The sequence below is a fragment of the Candoia aspera genome, chromosome 1, assembly GCF_035149785.1.
Source record: "Candoia aspera isolate rCanAsp1 chromosome 1, rCanAsp1.hap2, whole genome shotgun sequence".
Lineage (NCBI taxonomy): Eukaryota > Metazoa > Chordata > Lepidosauria > Squamata > Boidae > Candoia > Candoia aspera.
The window spans coordinates 10,461,031-10,474,819 of NC_086153.1; the positions used below are offsets into that span (position 1 = coordinate 10,461,031).

Here is a 13,789-nt window from a genome sequence, read left to right on the forward strand (position 1 = left end):
TCCTTCCTGCTAAAGAAGTGTGTTTCCTTCCAAAGATATCAGGAAGACTTGTGCTGTTATCAGAGGACAGTCATTAGTTGCCTGTCTAGCAGAATCCTTGCAGATGAACTCAGAACAGTGTTCTGATAGTGAAAAACTTAGAGTATTATTGAATATTACTGAACCTTGAGTATTTTTTTGAGTATTGTCGAACCTTGAGTATTATTGAGTATGGCTGAACCTTGAGTATTTTTGAGTATTATTGAACCTTGAGTATTATTGAGTATTACTGAACCTTGAGTATCACTAAAACCTTAGTATTATTGAAACCTTAGAGTATTATTGAAAACTGGGGTTCTGACTGAAAATCCAGTGATAAATTAGAGGTCTAGGGTATGCCTCTAATCCATCTTTGTGCCATGAGCCAATATTTTTTTTCTTTCCTTTTTTTAACGTTTTATTTTCTTTATATATTGGGTTGCTTCTCCACAGGTAAGTGGGAGACCTAACACTGATGGATTCAACAGCTCTCTCTTGTGTTCGGCTGCCAGGAGGTTCAGAAAGGCAGGAAGAATAAGGAGAGAACAAAAAAAGGAGGAAAGAGAAGAGAACAGAAGCAAATGAGCGAAAGGACAAAGAGGGAGGGAGGGAGGGAAGGAAGGAAGGAAGCTATCAAGCCTATACTAATTGCACTTTTAAAGAAACTGGGTCTTTCAAAAGCAACATCAATTATATTTCTGAAAGAAACAAAGCTGCTTTTATTATCTTAAATGGCGTTTGAAATAGAACTGCAAGTGACATTTTCTTGTATGTTTTTTAATATCTTCCAGGAGGACTATATCCCATATCCCAGCATTGATGAGGTATGTAGTCCAGGGGAAAAAAAGGCATAGAACAATTGCTAAAAGAAAGTCACTGAGAAGTTTAAAGCCTGACCTGGTGAGCTATTTTTACTGCAGTCACATTTAAATGGGGGTCAAAAAACTCAAGATAACAACCTTGCAACTGAAGACTCCCACCTTTTCTATATGTGTCTGACACACATAAAAGGGGGGGTGGGGCTTCAATCACACATTCGGGCCTGCCATCTTGTCTTTTTTGAACCTCACCAGACTCCACTCCAAGATGCTCCTGGTGCTTTGCAAGAATAGATATAGCTTGGTTTTGTATGCACTGGAAGATGCTTTTGGCTGAAAAAGCCATAGGGTTAAGAATGCTAAGAATAAACACTAAAGAATGTTAAGAATGCTTTAAATAACTAAGGCAACTTTCTTGAACATAACACTCTTTAGATGGGTCTCAGTGTGGAATGACTGTGACTTCCAATAATCAGAGAGGTACAAGCCAAAAATATGTGGTTAGCATCAGTTTTGGGATATCCAGAATAAATATCTCTGCAATCTGCACACTAAACAGATTGTGTTGCTTTAATCATCTAGGCCAGAGACTGGAAACAGCTGAACTCTGGAGCTTTATAACCAATCCTGCTTTTTCCCCATGCTTCCCCATGCTTATGATGGAGCTCAGATGGAGTTAACTCTGTCATGAGTAAGGACAAACTCCACCCAAATCTTTTGTTAAATCTTTTGAGAATGTAATTGCAACATAGAGTTGTGTGACATTTGAGAGATCTTTTTTTTTTTTTTGCCAGTTGGGGTTGGGACTGTGAAGAATGTAAGCTTGCATTTTTAAAGATTTTTTAAATCCTGCCTTTATTATTTTTATAAATAACTCAGTGAACATGCCTCATATTCCTTCCTCTTCCTATTTTCCCCACAACAGCAGCCCTGTGAGGTAAATTGGACTGAGAGAGAGGGACTGGCCCAAAGTCACCTAGATGGCTTTCACGTCTAAGGTGGGACTAGAATTCACAGTCTCCTGGTTTCTAGCCTGGAGCCTTGACCACTAGACCAGTGTTCTCAATCTTGGCAACTTTAAGGTGTATGGACTTTAACTCCCAGAATTCTGGGAGTTGAAGTCCATACATCTTAACGTTGCTAATGCTGAGAAACACTGCACTAGACCAAACTGTTTTAATGTGACTTCCTTTAGAATGGGCTAGAATTGAACATATACAAAACAACAGCTGGAAATGGAGTTGAGCCCTCCTTCTGTGTCCACACCTACATGCCAGCCTGAGAGTCTGCCCTGAGATATTTATGGAATCTCCCTTTATGTCTCAATCAGTGGCCTCATGTTTCAGACCAAGGCAGCCATAACAAACCAAGCACAGTGCCCTAAAGATGCATCTGATAACCCCTCCTTTCCCCCCGCCTCACAGATTTTAGAAAAAGGCAGTCCCTACCCCTTAATCATCTTGCCTCAGTTTGGGGGCTACTGGATCGAAGACCCTGAGAACCTCAGCACACCCACCTCGTCGGAAAGCAGCATCTGTGATGAAGAGGAGGAACCACTCAGCCCCAGCACTTACGGCTACAAACTGGAGTGCAAAGGTGAAGCCAAGGCGTACCGGAAACATTTCTTAGGAAAGGTTAGTGGGAAATGAGGTGTTTGCTCCATTACACACGTGGTTATGCAGAGCTTCAGCTGCTCAGAAATATTAAATGGTCGCTAAACAAGTGGTCATAAGTCGAGGACTATCTATATAAAAAACTGTGCTTAGTTTGGAAAAGGTAGCTAGAGAGCTTTCCACACACTCACTCCTAGTATCAAAATTCAAGGTCATCCATTAAAAATGACTCAGGATCAACCATTCAAAGTTAACATGGGAAGACTCAGGTCTGATAAAAATGCATACAGAGAGGGAGGGGAAAAATAGAGCATCAGGAAAGGGAAACTTGGGGGGAGATAAACTAAAGGACAAGGGGAATGGAGTTTCTTTATAAACATAGTGTTAAACTGTGGCATTCATTGCCACCAAATTTGATGATGGCCACCAGGGTATCTGGTTTTAACAAGAAACTAGAGAAGGTCAGGCTGTCCATGGTGAGCTACCAGTTTAAAGAAACTGGTCCCTGTCTCAAGGGCAGCATATCTCTTACATGTGTGGGCTATGATAGACTTCCTTTCATCTTCCTTGGGCACATTAAAAGCATTTCTTTTAAGCCATTTACACAATTTTGTCATTTGAGAGGACCCATACTTTTTATTGCCCATAGTGAATAATATAAGGAGTGAAATAGTTCTTACCAACCTAGAACTGCCCTTATCCCTATTTTCTGTTTAAAAAGTTTTTCGTAGCTACCAGGTTTATGCCTGTTTGCTATGTCTGGAATCATAGACTGTATTTCCTAAAGTCCAGATGTTGGGGAGCAACAGTGGAAGACAGATGTCACCTTTTTGTCCATGTTGATGAGCATCAAGGTAGATCTGATTAGGTGCTGTGTGACACAGAAAGCTGGGTTAAGAATTCTTTGTGCTGCCCAACTTCAGGGCCCTTCTTAATGCTCCTGTTTTCTTTGGGATGGATCTGAAGGGGTCTATCCTTGATCCCCATCTCAGAGGGTCCCTGAAATTCAGAACTATGCAGCTATTAAAACACACCTCTCATCCTTTTCTCTCTGCTAGAACATCATTGAAAGAGGCAGATGCTATGAAGCATATCCAAACTGTTTCAAAATTGAAAGGAAGTTGATGAAAACGTGTCTAGGTTGGTGTCAGAGAACAGAGGGAAAAATAGAGAGTGAACACATGAAGAAGGAAAAGAAAAAGAGAAGAGGAGGAAGAAAAAAAAGGCAGAAAAAGAGGAAGCGGGGAGGGAGGGAGGGAGGGAGGGAGGGAGGAAGGAAGGAAGGAAGGAAGGAAGGAAGGAAGGAAGGAAGGAAGGAAGGAATGGGGGAAACAATTATCAGAGGAAATGGGGAACTTGTAGATCAGCATTGTTCTCTAGACTACAGATAGCCACTTGCCCCCATTCAGAGGCATTAAAGTGCCTCCAGATCATATCACCAAAATTCAAGTGGAAGCTGCCTGATTAGTATATAATTATGATTAGTATTATATACTGATTAGTATATAATAGTATGATTTTCTGCCTTTCTTGGGCCACAACAAGTATAAAAGGTTTATACCATTGTTGCATTTGTATCACCCCTTTTCTCTAGCAGTAACAGGGGGCATACATGAAGAGCTCCCCCAATTTTATGCCCAACAACAACCTAGTGAGGTATCAGGCTCCATAACAGTTGTACTCAGGTTGATTAAAAACCAGCATCTGCATTTGCAGAATATGCTGAGTTTAGTTAGTAAACAACAACAAACAACAAAAAAGAAGACTTGGTGAATGAATGCAGACTTCGTAATTAACCATTCAGTGTGTTGTGCCAACTCAGAATATGCATTAATTCAGTATCCAGATAAAGCCCAAAATCACCCCGTGAATTTTGTGATTGGTTTGAACCTGGGTCTCCCTGTCCAAATCCAGTATTTAATCATCCCAATAAGATTAGCATGCTAAACCTAACCCTTAACCCTAACCTAAATCCAATCCACCTAAAAGCCAACAAATGCTGACCATTTTCTTACCTTCCCCTGTTGGCGTCACTCATGAGTGACAGCAACAGGGGAGGGTAAAAAAAATCGACAGCCATTGGAGACCAACATAATTAAAAAGTGCATCTTCCCAGCCAAAAATATTGTCTACCCTGACTGGAAGAATGCATCTTTCCCCATTCAAAGGATATCTTGTCTAAGTGATGCCAGTGGGATTCATGAATGAGCTCTAGTTAATTATGATTATGCGTGGCAAGCAAAATATTCAGGTGTGTCCTTCTGTCTGACATGTTGAAAAAAGGGGTGTGACTCCAATTGCATATTGACTTTTTTGACCCCCTGTGCGTGCCCCTGAAGCTACATGCAATCCTGAGGATTTAGGAGGCATTTTATGCTGAGTTTGTGTCCTGGAGGTCCGGTATGACCGGTGTGAAGGATCTATCTTCTCTCTGCTTCTGATGGCCTCCTTGGGGATGGGATGAATAAAGTTCTAATACCCTTATGGTTGGATGTAGGAGAAGATTACTCTGTAATTCAAAATAAAATAAAATAAAATTGGAGTTCTTTTCCAAGTTGGGGCTGGTCTTACTTGGTCATCAACCACATTATGCTCAGTGCTTTCTAACATACACAGTCCCTGGCATTGCATGACTGGGTCCAAACCCTGAAATGGCAGAATGTTATGTATATAAATATTTCCTGTTTCCCTAAAGGACTTGCAAGGTGATCATAAACCATGGATGGGTCTCTTGTGATTCCTCCTGGGTGTTAAAAGTGAGCTGAAGATCAATGATGAAACCATGGAAGAGAGGGAGGGCAGGTTAAAGAACTAAGTTTAGTTTCTTCGTGGCTCTTTCCTGACACTCTTAACGTGTTATTTCTATCTTTAGGATCATTTAAATTTTTACTGCACAGCCAGCAGCCTGGGCAATTTGATCCTTTCCATTAAATGTGAAGAGGCAGATGGGATTGAATATCTACGGATTATTCTCAGGTAAGGAAACAGCATATAAAGAAAACAAGACTGTATTGATGTTCATGAAAGTTTTGTTCATTAGTTTCTACAGCGGCTTTTCTACATCAGTACTCTTCAAAGTTTGGGTACTATGGTTACCATAATTCCCAGTCAAGATCACCCATTCTGACTTGAATTCCCAACAAACCTAGTGGACATATTTTCACTTGCATTAGATTCTACATTGAACTGAACTATAATATTACTTATTTCAATCAATCAATCTTTAATATGGTCACAGACCAGAATTTGTTGTTGTTTATTCGTTTAGTCACTTCCGACTCTTCGTGACTTCATGGACCAGCCCACGCCAGAGCTTCCTGTCGGTCGTCGACACCATGCTCCCCCAGGGACAAGTCCGTCACCTCTAGAATATAATCCATCCATCTTGCCTTTGGTCGGCCCCTCTTCCTTTTGCCTTCCACTCTCCCTAGCATCAGCATCTTCTCCAGGGTGTCCTGTCTTCTCATTATGTGGCCAAAGTATTTCAGTTTTGCCTTTAATATCATTCCCTCAAGTGAGCAGTCTGGCTTGATTTCCTGGAGGATGGACTGGTTTGATCTTCTGGCAGTCCAAGGCACTCTCAGAATTTTCCTCCAACACCACAGTTCAAAAGCATCGATCTTCCTTCTCTCAGCCTTCCTTATGGTCCAGCTCTCGCAGCCATATGTTACTACAGGGAACACCATTGCTTTAACTATGCGGGCCTTTGTTGTCAGTGTGATGTCTCTGCTCTTAACTATTTTATCGAGATTTGTCATTGCTCTTCTCTCAAGGATTAAGCGTCTTCTGATTTCCTGACTGCAGTCAGCATCTGCAGTAATCTTTGCACCTAGGAATACAAAGTCTTTCACTGCTTCTACATTTTCTCCCTCTATTTGCCAGTTATCAATCAAGCTAGTTGCCATAATCTTGGTTTTTTTGAGGTTTAGCTGCAAGCCAGCTTTTGCACCTTCTTCTTTCACCTTCATCATAAGGCTCCTCAGTTCCTCTTCACTTTCAGCCATCAAAGTGGTATCATCTGCATATCTGAGATTGTTAATGTTTCTTCCAGAGATTTTAACTCCAGCCTTGGATTCCTCAAGCCCAGCTTGTCGCATGATGTGTTCTGCATACAAGTTGAATAGATTGGGTGAGAGTATACAGCCCTGCCGTACTCCTTTCCCAATCTTAAACCAGTCCGTTGTTCCGTGATCTGTTCTTAACTGTTGCTACTTGGTCATTATACAGATTCTTCAGGAGGCATACAAGATGACTTGGTATCCCCATACCGCTAAGAACTTGCCACAATTTGTTATGGTCCACACAGTCAAAGGCTTTAGAATAGTCAATAAAACAGAAATAGATGTTTTTCTGAAACTCTCTGGCTTTTTCCATTATCCAGCGGATATTGGCAATTTGGTCTCTAGTTCCTCTGCCTTTTCTAAACCCAGCTTGTACATCTGGCAATTCTTTCTTTGGGATGTATTTTGTTGCCGCCTCCTGAACAATGCTGCCAACTTCTGTCCAGAGTTCTTCCGGGACCCTATCTACTAAGTCCAGTCCCTTAAATCTATTCTTTACCTCCACTGCATATTCCTTAGGAATATCAGTGAGCTCATATCTAGCTGATCTGCGGGTCTTCCCTAATCTCTTTAGTCTGATCCTAAATTGTGCAATAAGAAGTTCGTGATCTGAACTATAGTCAGCTCCAGGTCTTGTTTTACCGACTGTACAGATGTCCGCCACCTTTGGCTGCAAAGGATGTAGTCAATCTGATTTCGGTGTTGTCCATCTGGTGAAGTCCATGTATAAAGCCGTCTCTTAGGCTGTTGGAAGAGAGTGTTTGTTATGCAGAGTGAGTTGTCTTGGCAAATGTCAGCCTATGTCCTGCTTCGTTTTGTTCTCCCAGGCCATACTTACCTGTAATTCCAGGTGTCATTTGACTGCCCACCTTAGCATTCCAGTCGCCTGTGATGAAAATAACATCTCTTTTAGGTGTGTTGTCCAGTAGGTGCTGCAGATCCTCATAGAACTGCTCTACTTCAGCTTCTTCAGCATTTGTGGTTGGGGCGTATATTTGGATCACTGTGATGTTAGATGGCTTGCCCTGAATTCGAATTGAGATCATTCTGTCGTTTTTTGGATTGTATCCAAGCACTGCTTTAGCCACTTTACTATTAATTATGAAGGCTACTCCATTTCTTCTGTGGTCCTCTTGTCCTCTTGTCCACAGTAGTAGATTTGGTGGTCATTTGATGTGAAGTGGCCCATTCCAGTCCATTTCAGTTCACTGACGCCCAAAATGTCTATCTTTAATCTTGACATCTCACCAATAACCACATCCAATTTGCCCTGGCTCATAGATCTTACATTCCAGGTTCCAATGGTGTGTTGATCCTTAGAACATCGGATTCGCCGTTCACCACCAGCATCGTCGGCTGCTAGCCGTCCTTTCGGCTTTGAGCTAGCTGCGTCATCATGTCTGGGGCTAGTTGAGCTCATCCTCTGTTCCTCCCCAGTAGCATTTTGACCATCTTCCAACCTGGGGGTCTCATCTTCCGATGGTATACTGACATATCTCTGGTTGTACTGATCCATTTAGTTTTCACGGCAAGAATACTGGGGTGGGTTGCCATTACCTTCCCCAGGGATCGCATTTAGTCTGACCTCTCTGTCATGACCTTCCCGTCTTGGGTGGCCCTTCACGGTTTAGCTCATGGCATCATTGAGGTGCTCAAGCTCCAGCACCATGACAAGGTAATGATTCTTTGCTGAAGCAGACCAGAATTACAAATTAAAAAGAAGAAATACATCAAAATACGTTAAAATACATTAAAAATACATCAAATGAAATGAACAAAACATGATAATATATTTACAGATTAAGAGAGTCGTCAATGGGCAGTTGAGGTCTGCCTAATTTGCAGACAGTATAGCAAAATTTAGCTACGTTCAGGGAAACTAAGTCATTCTGATCAGATAGCAACAACTGAACATAAAAGAGATCAGAATTTCCTGGATATTTTATCAAATTAGGGGTTATTAAATAAGTTATTAATTAGTTCTTTTGGGCCGAGTCTAATGGTGGAAGACTACGTTGTGGTTCATAAATTCCAGCTCAACAGCTGTGTTAAAACAAACTATGACTTAGTGCCCTGTGTAAACCCAGCTGTAGAGTCAGAGGATGTCTTCGCACTACACACTTATCCAGGGTTGACTTAACCATGCTTTACTCAATTAAGCTGTTCTTCTGTATTTGCATGTCATGTTGAATGATAAGCACACAGGCTGAGTTTGCCCAGTGCTCTCAGCTGAGATGTGGTTGGCTAGTTTGTGGTTTATTGTGTTGTGCAAACACAAAAGCAACAGACCTCATGTAGAAGATCCCAGTGTGACCTCTGGCATTTATAGACACAGTTAGGAAAAACACTTGCGTGAACCATAAATGAGACAATGGCAGCCAGAAAGACCCCAAATAAGCAATTTCTGAGATTAGAAGATCTGGAAACTATCAAGTTGTCTTCTTTTATAATCACAGCAGTATAAAGTTGGAAGCAGCTGTTAGGACAGGGAATCCATTCCCTTCTCTGTGTAGGAATCCACTCTGCTTGAACACATTAATTGAAAGGCAGACTACCATCTCTTTAGGTCATTGGTCATCCTGTAGATAATATTGAAATAAGTGGACCAGTGTTTCTCTTTTTTTTTTTAATAAAGCTTTATTAATTTTCAAGATATAATTAAAACACAAAATACAGAATATAGAACAGATAGAATACAAGTCTAAAAAAGAAAAAAAGAGAAACTAAAACAGTGTAAGTATAGACAGAAAAACATAAAATTAATTAATTTTTATCCTGCCTTTATTATTTTTATAAATAACTCAAGGCGGCAAACATACCTCATACTCCTTCCTCCTCCTCTTTTTCCCACAACAACAACCCTGTGAGGTGAGCTGGGCTGAGAGAGAGCGACTGGCCCAAGGTCACCCAGCCGGCTTTCGTGCCTAAGGTGGGACTAGAACTCTCATGCCACGCCTGATTGGCTCTTGGGCTGAGAGAGAGGGACAGGCCCAAGGTCACCCAGCTGGCTTTCGTGCCTAAGGCGGGACTAGAACTCTCATACCACGCCTGATTGGTTCTTGGGCTGAGAGAGAGGGACTGGCCCAAGGTCACCCAGCTGGCTTTCATGCCTAAGGCGGGACTAGAACTCTCATACCACGCCTGATTGGCTCTTGGGCTGAGAGAGAGGGACTGGCCCAAGGTCACCCAGCTGGCTTTCACGCCTAAGGCGGGACTAGAACTCAAAGACTCCTGGTTTCTAGCCCTGCACCTTAACCACTAGACCAAACTGGCTAAACTAGATCAAACTGACTTCCAACTTTCTCCAACACAGATATAAAAGCATATAAAAGTTAATCTCTTGCTATTAATTAATCATTTAGTAACGTTATTTCTCTAAAATAAAACCATTTAATCATCAAAACCCAAAATCAGAACTTCATTTTTTTCTGTTGCAAACAAATAGTCTAAAAGCGGCTTCCAAATCACTAGACCGGTGTTTCTCAACCTTGGCAACTCCCAGAATTCCCCACCAGCCACTGAAGGAGACTAATTGTACGACTAAAAGAACTTCCAAGTTCTTACAGCTAGAATATACCTCTTCCACTCAGCTGGTTGGCTCTTGGCTTCTTTTCACTGGTGCAAACCCTTGGGGCCAGTCCTGGCTGGCCTTGTCCAATGGCCTTGTTTGGATTGACAATGGCCTTGTTTGGATTGATTGATTCTCCAATATATTGGAAGGTGACAGGGCATCCTTGAGGACCCTTTTGGTGTGCCAAGTTTCTATGGAGCCCAAACATTTTGCTACGTAAGAGAGATGAAGTGGTGGTAACAGGAAGGTCTGAAGCCATCTAATGATAGGTCTGAGTTTCTTGGGGTTTTAAAAATTATTTTACACTGCTTCAAGTCTGCTCTTGGTAATGAGTTTGCCCATGAACGTTCTTTGTTTGACCTACAGTAAAGTCCAGGGAAACCAATGGAAAACCAATCCCTTGAAACGATATTGGAAAATATCAATTATATATATAGCACTGTTTCTTCTCTCAGTAATGTCTTATCCTCTTATTCCCCCAGCAAATTACTAATGTTTCAAAGGAGATGGGATCTGGAAATGGTAACCGTAACAACCATGGCCAAATGACCCCTTTGAAAGGTTCAGAAACAATCTACAGATCCTTCCTTTTATTGAAAACTAGAGATATTGCTACGTGATCACTGCTCATGTTTGATTCTCTCGGTTTCTTTTTTGGCCATAGGTCCAAAGCAAAAACATTACATGAAAGAATCCCTTTAGCTGGACTCAGCAAGCTACCAAACATTCCACAGATTGCAAAGGTAGGTTGCTTGGAGAGATAGTCCAAAAGATCATGGTGGTACTGATCGTGATTGTGATTATGATCACTATTAGACTGTGATCATAACCTGTGAGATTTTAGAGGTTGGGCTTTTTTAATACAGAAAGAACATCACCAAAACTTCAGTGACAGCAAGGAAAAAAATCATCATGGAAGCAACAATTAAAAACAGACAGAAACATATAGAGGTAGTCCTTGACTTATGACCACAACTGGGACCAGAACTTATGTCAGTAAGCGATGCAGTTGTTAAGTGAGTCGCACCTGATTTTATGACCTTTTTTGCCACAGTCATTAAGTGAATCATGTGGTTCCCAATTGATTTTGTTTGTCGGGAGCTGGCTGGGAAGGTCGCAAAGGGCGATCAAATGACCCCAGGATGCTGCAACTGTCATAAATACATGCCGGTTGCCAAGCACCTGAATTTTGATCATGCGACTACAGAGAAGCTGCGACAGTCATAAGTGCGAGGATAGGTTGTTAAGTCACTTTTTTCAGCACTGTTGTAACTTCGAATGATTGTTAAACAAATAGTCGTAAGTTGAGGACTATCTGTAGTCTGGAGTGCTTTTACACCAAGGGTGTATTTGGTTCAGACAGTGGAGCAGGACACCAGTGTGATGTAGTCATAAAAATGTGAAACTAGGAGGGAGGCCCGGGTTCTAGTTGCCCTCAGCCACGGAAGCTCCCAGGGTGACTTTGGGCTAGTCTCTCTCACCCCGAGAGCCAGTGTGGTGCTGTGGTGAAGGGTTTGAATGAGGAGTGGGAAGATCCAGATTCTAGTCTCTCCTCAGCCATGGAATTCCCTGGTGATTTTGGGCCAGTCACTCTCTCTCATCCCAGCCTATTTTACAGGATTGCTGTTTTGGGGATAAAATGAAATTATATCTTCTTGTGTTCTTGGTATAAAGACAGGATATAAATCTAATGAATAAATTCACACAAGTGTGTGTGGTCGGGTGATCATTCCCAGATAATGCTGGAACATGGAGAGTTAAAAAAGAATTAAAGTTAAGGGGACTTCACCTTCCATCCATCAAAATTTCTTTCTAGAAATAACTCTCTAAAAGAGGCAGAAAATACCATGCCAATTTTACATTTTGCCTTTACATTTTAAAGAATCTTGTGAATGAAGGGGGAGGGATTCAGCTGTGGGTATCTACGGGGGCCATGCAAAATGAAGCAAGTGACCAAATGTGCATTGTGGTATCATGACACAAATCCTACCCCTTATGTCCTTGCATGCAACGTTGCAGCATTATTATGAAAAGGCAGAATTTGTGTCATGAAGTCACAACACATGTTTCATCATTTGGGCATTACTGTGGATAGGAATGCATGTTAGGATTCAGCCACCTTCTCCCTTCCCTTCCCTTCCCTTCCCTCATAATAACATTCTTGTAAAATAATTTGGCTTGAAAGAGAGTGACTGGCTTCAGGTTTCTTAGCAAGCATCCTTGCTAAGGGTGGGCCTCTTTGATCCTGCCCACTATTCTAACTACTATACCATGCTGACTGCTTACTCAAGAGACTCTTTCTGAGTAGGACTCTAGTACTGCTTTTGTTCCCCATCTTTACAGCTATCAAACATAGGCTAGATTCACAGAACAGCCTGAACCCTAAACCCGGTTTAATAAAATGCCGTTGCTGTGAATTAATATTATAATCTCTGCCCAAACGGTAGTGTGATTTAATGTAATGACCTGGTTCACTAACCTGCTAAGACAAAGGCTGGTTTCACCAAATGTGTTGAACAACAAACCACCCAATCCTGTTTTAGTCTAGTCTAGTCTAGTCTACTGTGCCAGCCCAGCATACAGGAAGCAATTTCTCGCTTGCTGATAAAGAGCAAAGAGGAAGTTCATATTTATTAGGGCAAATTATGATCATCCAAAACTAATCTATGTTATTTAGGGAGGGGAAAAATCTAGAAGAGGAGTTGCTATTTCCCAGATCCCCACCTACTCCTCATCCACCACAATTGGCCTAAATCAATTTCCATGGTGTATTCCACATTTCTGATACAACAAAGAAAGTTATTTTGCCTGTTTTGGATTATCTTTGACTGCCCCCCCCCAAAGGACTTGTTGCAATCTGCTATGTCTTTGGTTTCCTAATTTCTCACTATTTGATGCATTTCTGGACAGGCCTTCTGTGATGATGCCACTGGATTAAAGTTTCACCCTGTGCTCTACCCCAAGGTGAGCTAAGCGATGATGCAAAAATCTAATTCCAGAAGCAAATCGATGTGCAGAATTAAACCATGTAGTGAACTGCATGCATGCAGGTTTATTTCTGTAAAACTGAAATATACCAATTTGAGAGAGTAGGCTTCCCCAGTTCTAAATATTGTGGAGAGGCACAGAAATGGCGAGGAGAGAGAATTTCATCAGTTTGTGGCATAGGCCTCAGAATTGTCACCTGGATTAAAGTTACGTTCTCCAGGCACTTGAAAAAAGTATGCAGGTAGACCAGAGTTGGATTGGTTTATACACTCAGTCTGACTTATTCTTGACCTCAGCTCAAAAAGAAATGAATTCTGAACCTAAAAGAGCTCTGCAGGAAGAGGATGGTTACCATAAAAACATGCTGAGGAATCTGGTGGGGACTGGAGACAGTTAAAACATTGATGCGTTGTCCTGCTCTTTGCAGGTATGTGACAGAGGCTAAGGGCCAAAATAAAAATTTGAAATGATACAATCCAGGTTAGCTTTATTGGACAACCAGATCAAACACCTAGAGATGTTGAGAAGTCATTGCTGACTGTTCAGCTCTGCTGGTGGGACTTCATCAGAAGTTTCCAGCCCAGGTATTGCAAAAGGATGGGGTCAGAGTGGCTACAGACAAGGATGGTATGATGCTGTAATGGTATGTGGGAAAGACTTTGGAAGACGGGGCGATGTTGCCTAGGGAACGGTCAGAGAAGAGAGGGCATAGCCCACAGC

General features: G+C 41.7%; 1 protein-coding gene across 4 annotated transcripts in view; it reads left to right on the forward strand.

The window, feature by feature from the left end:
• The window catches only part of RAP1GAP2 (RAP1 GTPase activating protein 2), a 240,374-nt gene that overhangs the window by 181,160 nt on the left and 45,425 nt on the right, over positions 1-13,789 (forward strand). For all 4 annotated transcript variants that reach the window (XR_010067545.1, XR_010067543.1, XR_010067544.1 and 1 more), the window contains 5 exons: positions 810-842; positions 2,261-2,470; positions 5,322-5,425; positions 10,746-10,824; positions 12,992-13,045. Coding sequence is in view for 1 of the 4 variants with exons in the window: in XM_063297332.1 (XP_063153402.1) it covers positions 810-842; positions 2,261-2,470; positions 5,322-5,425; positions 10,746-10,824; positions 12,992-13,045 (480 nt within the window). In the remaining 3 variants the exon portion in view is untranslated. The remainder of the gene's footprint in view (positions 1-809; positions 843-2,260; positions 2,471-5,321; positions 5,426-10,745; positions 10,825-12,991; positions 13,046-13,789) is intronic.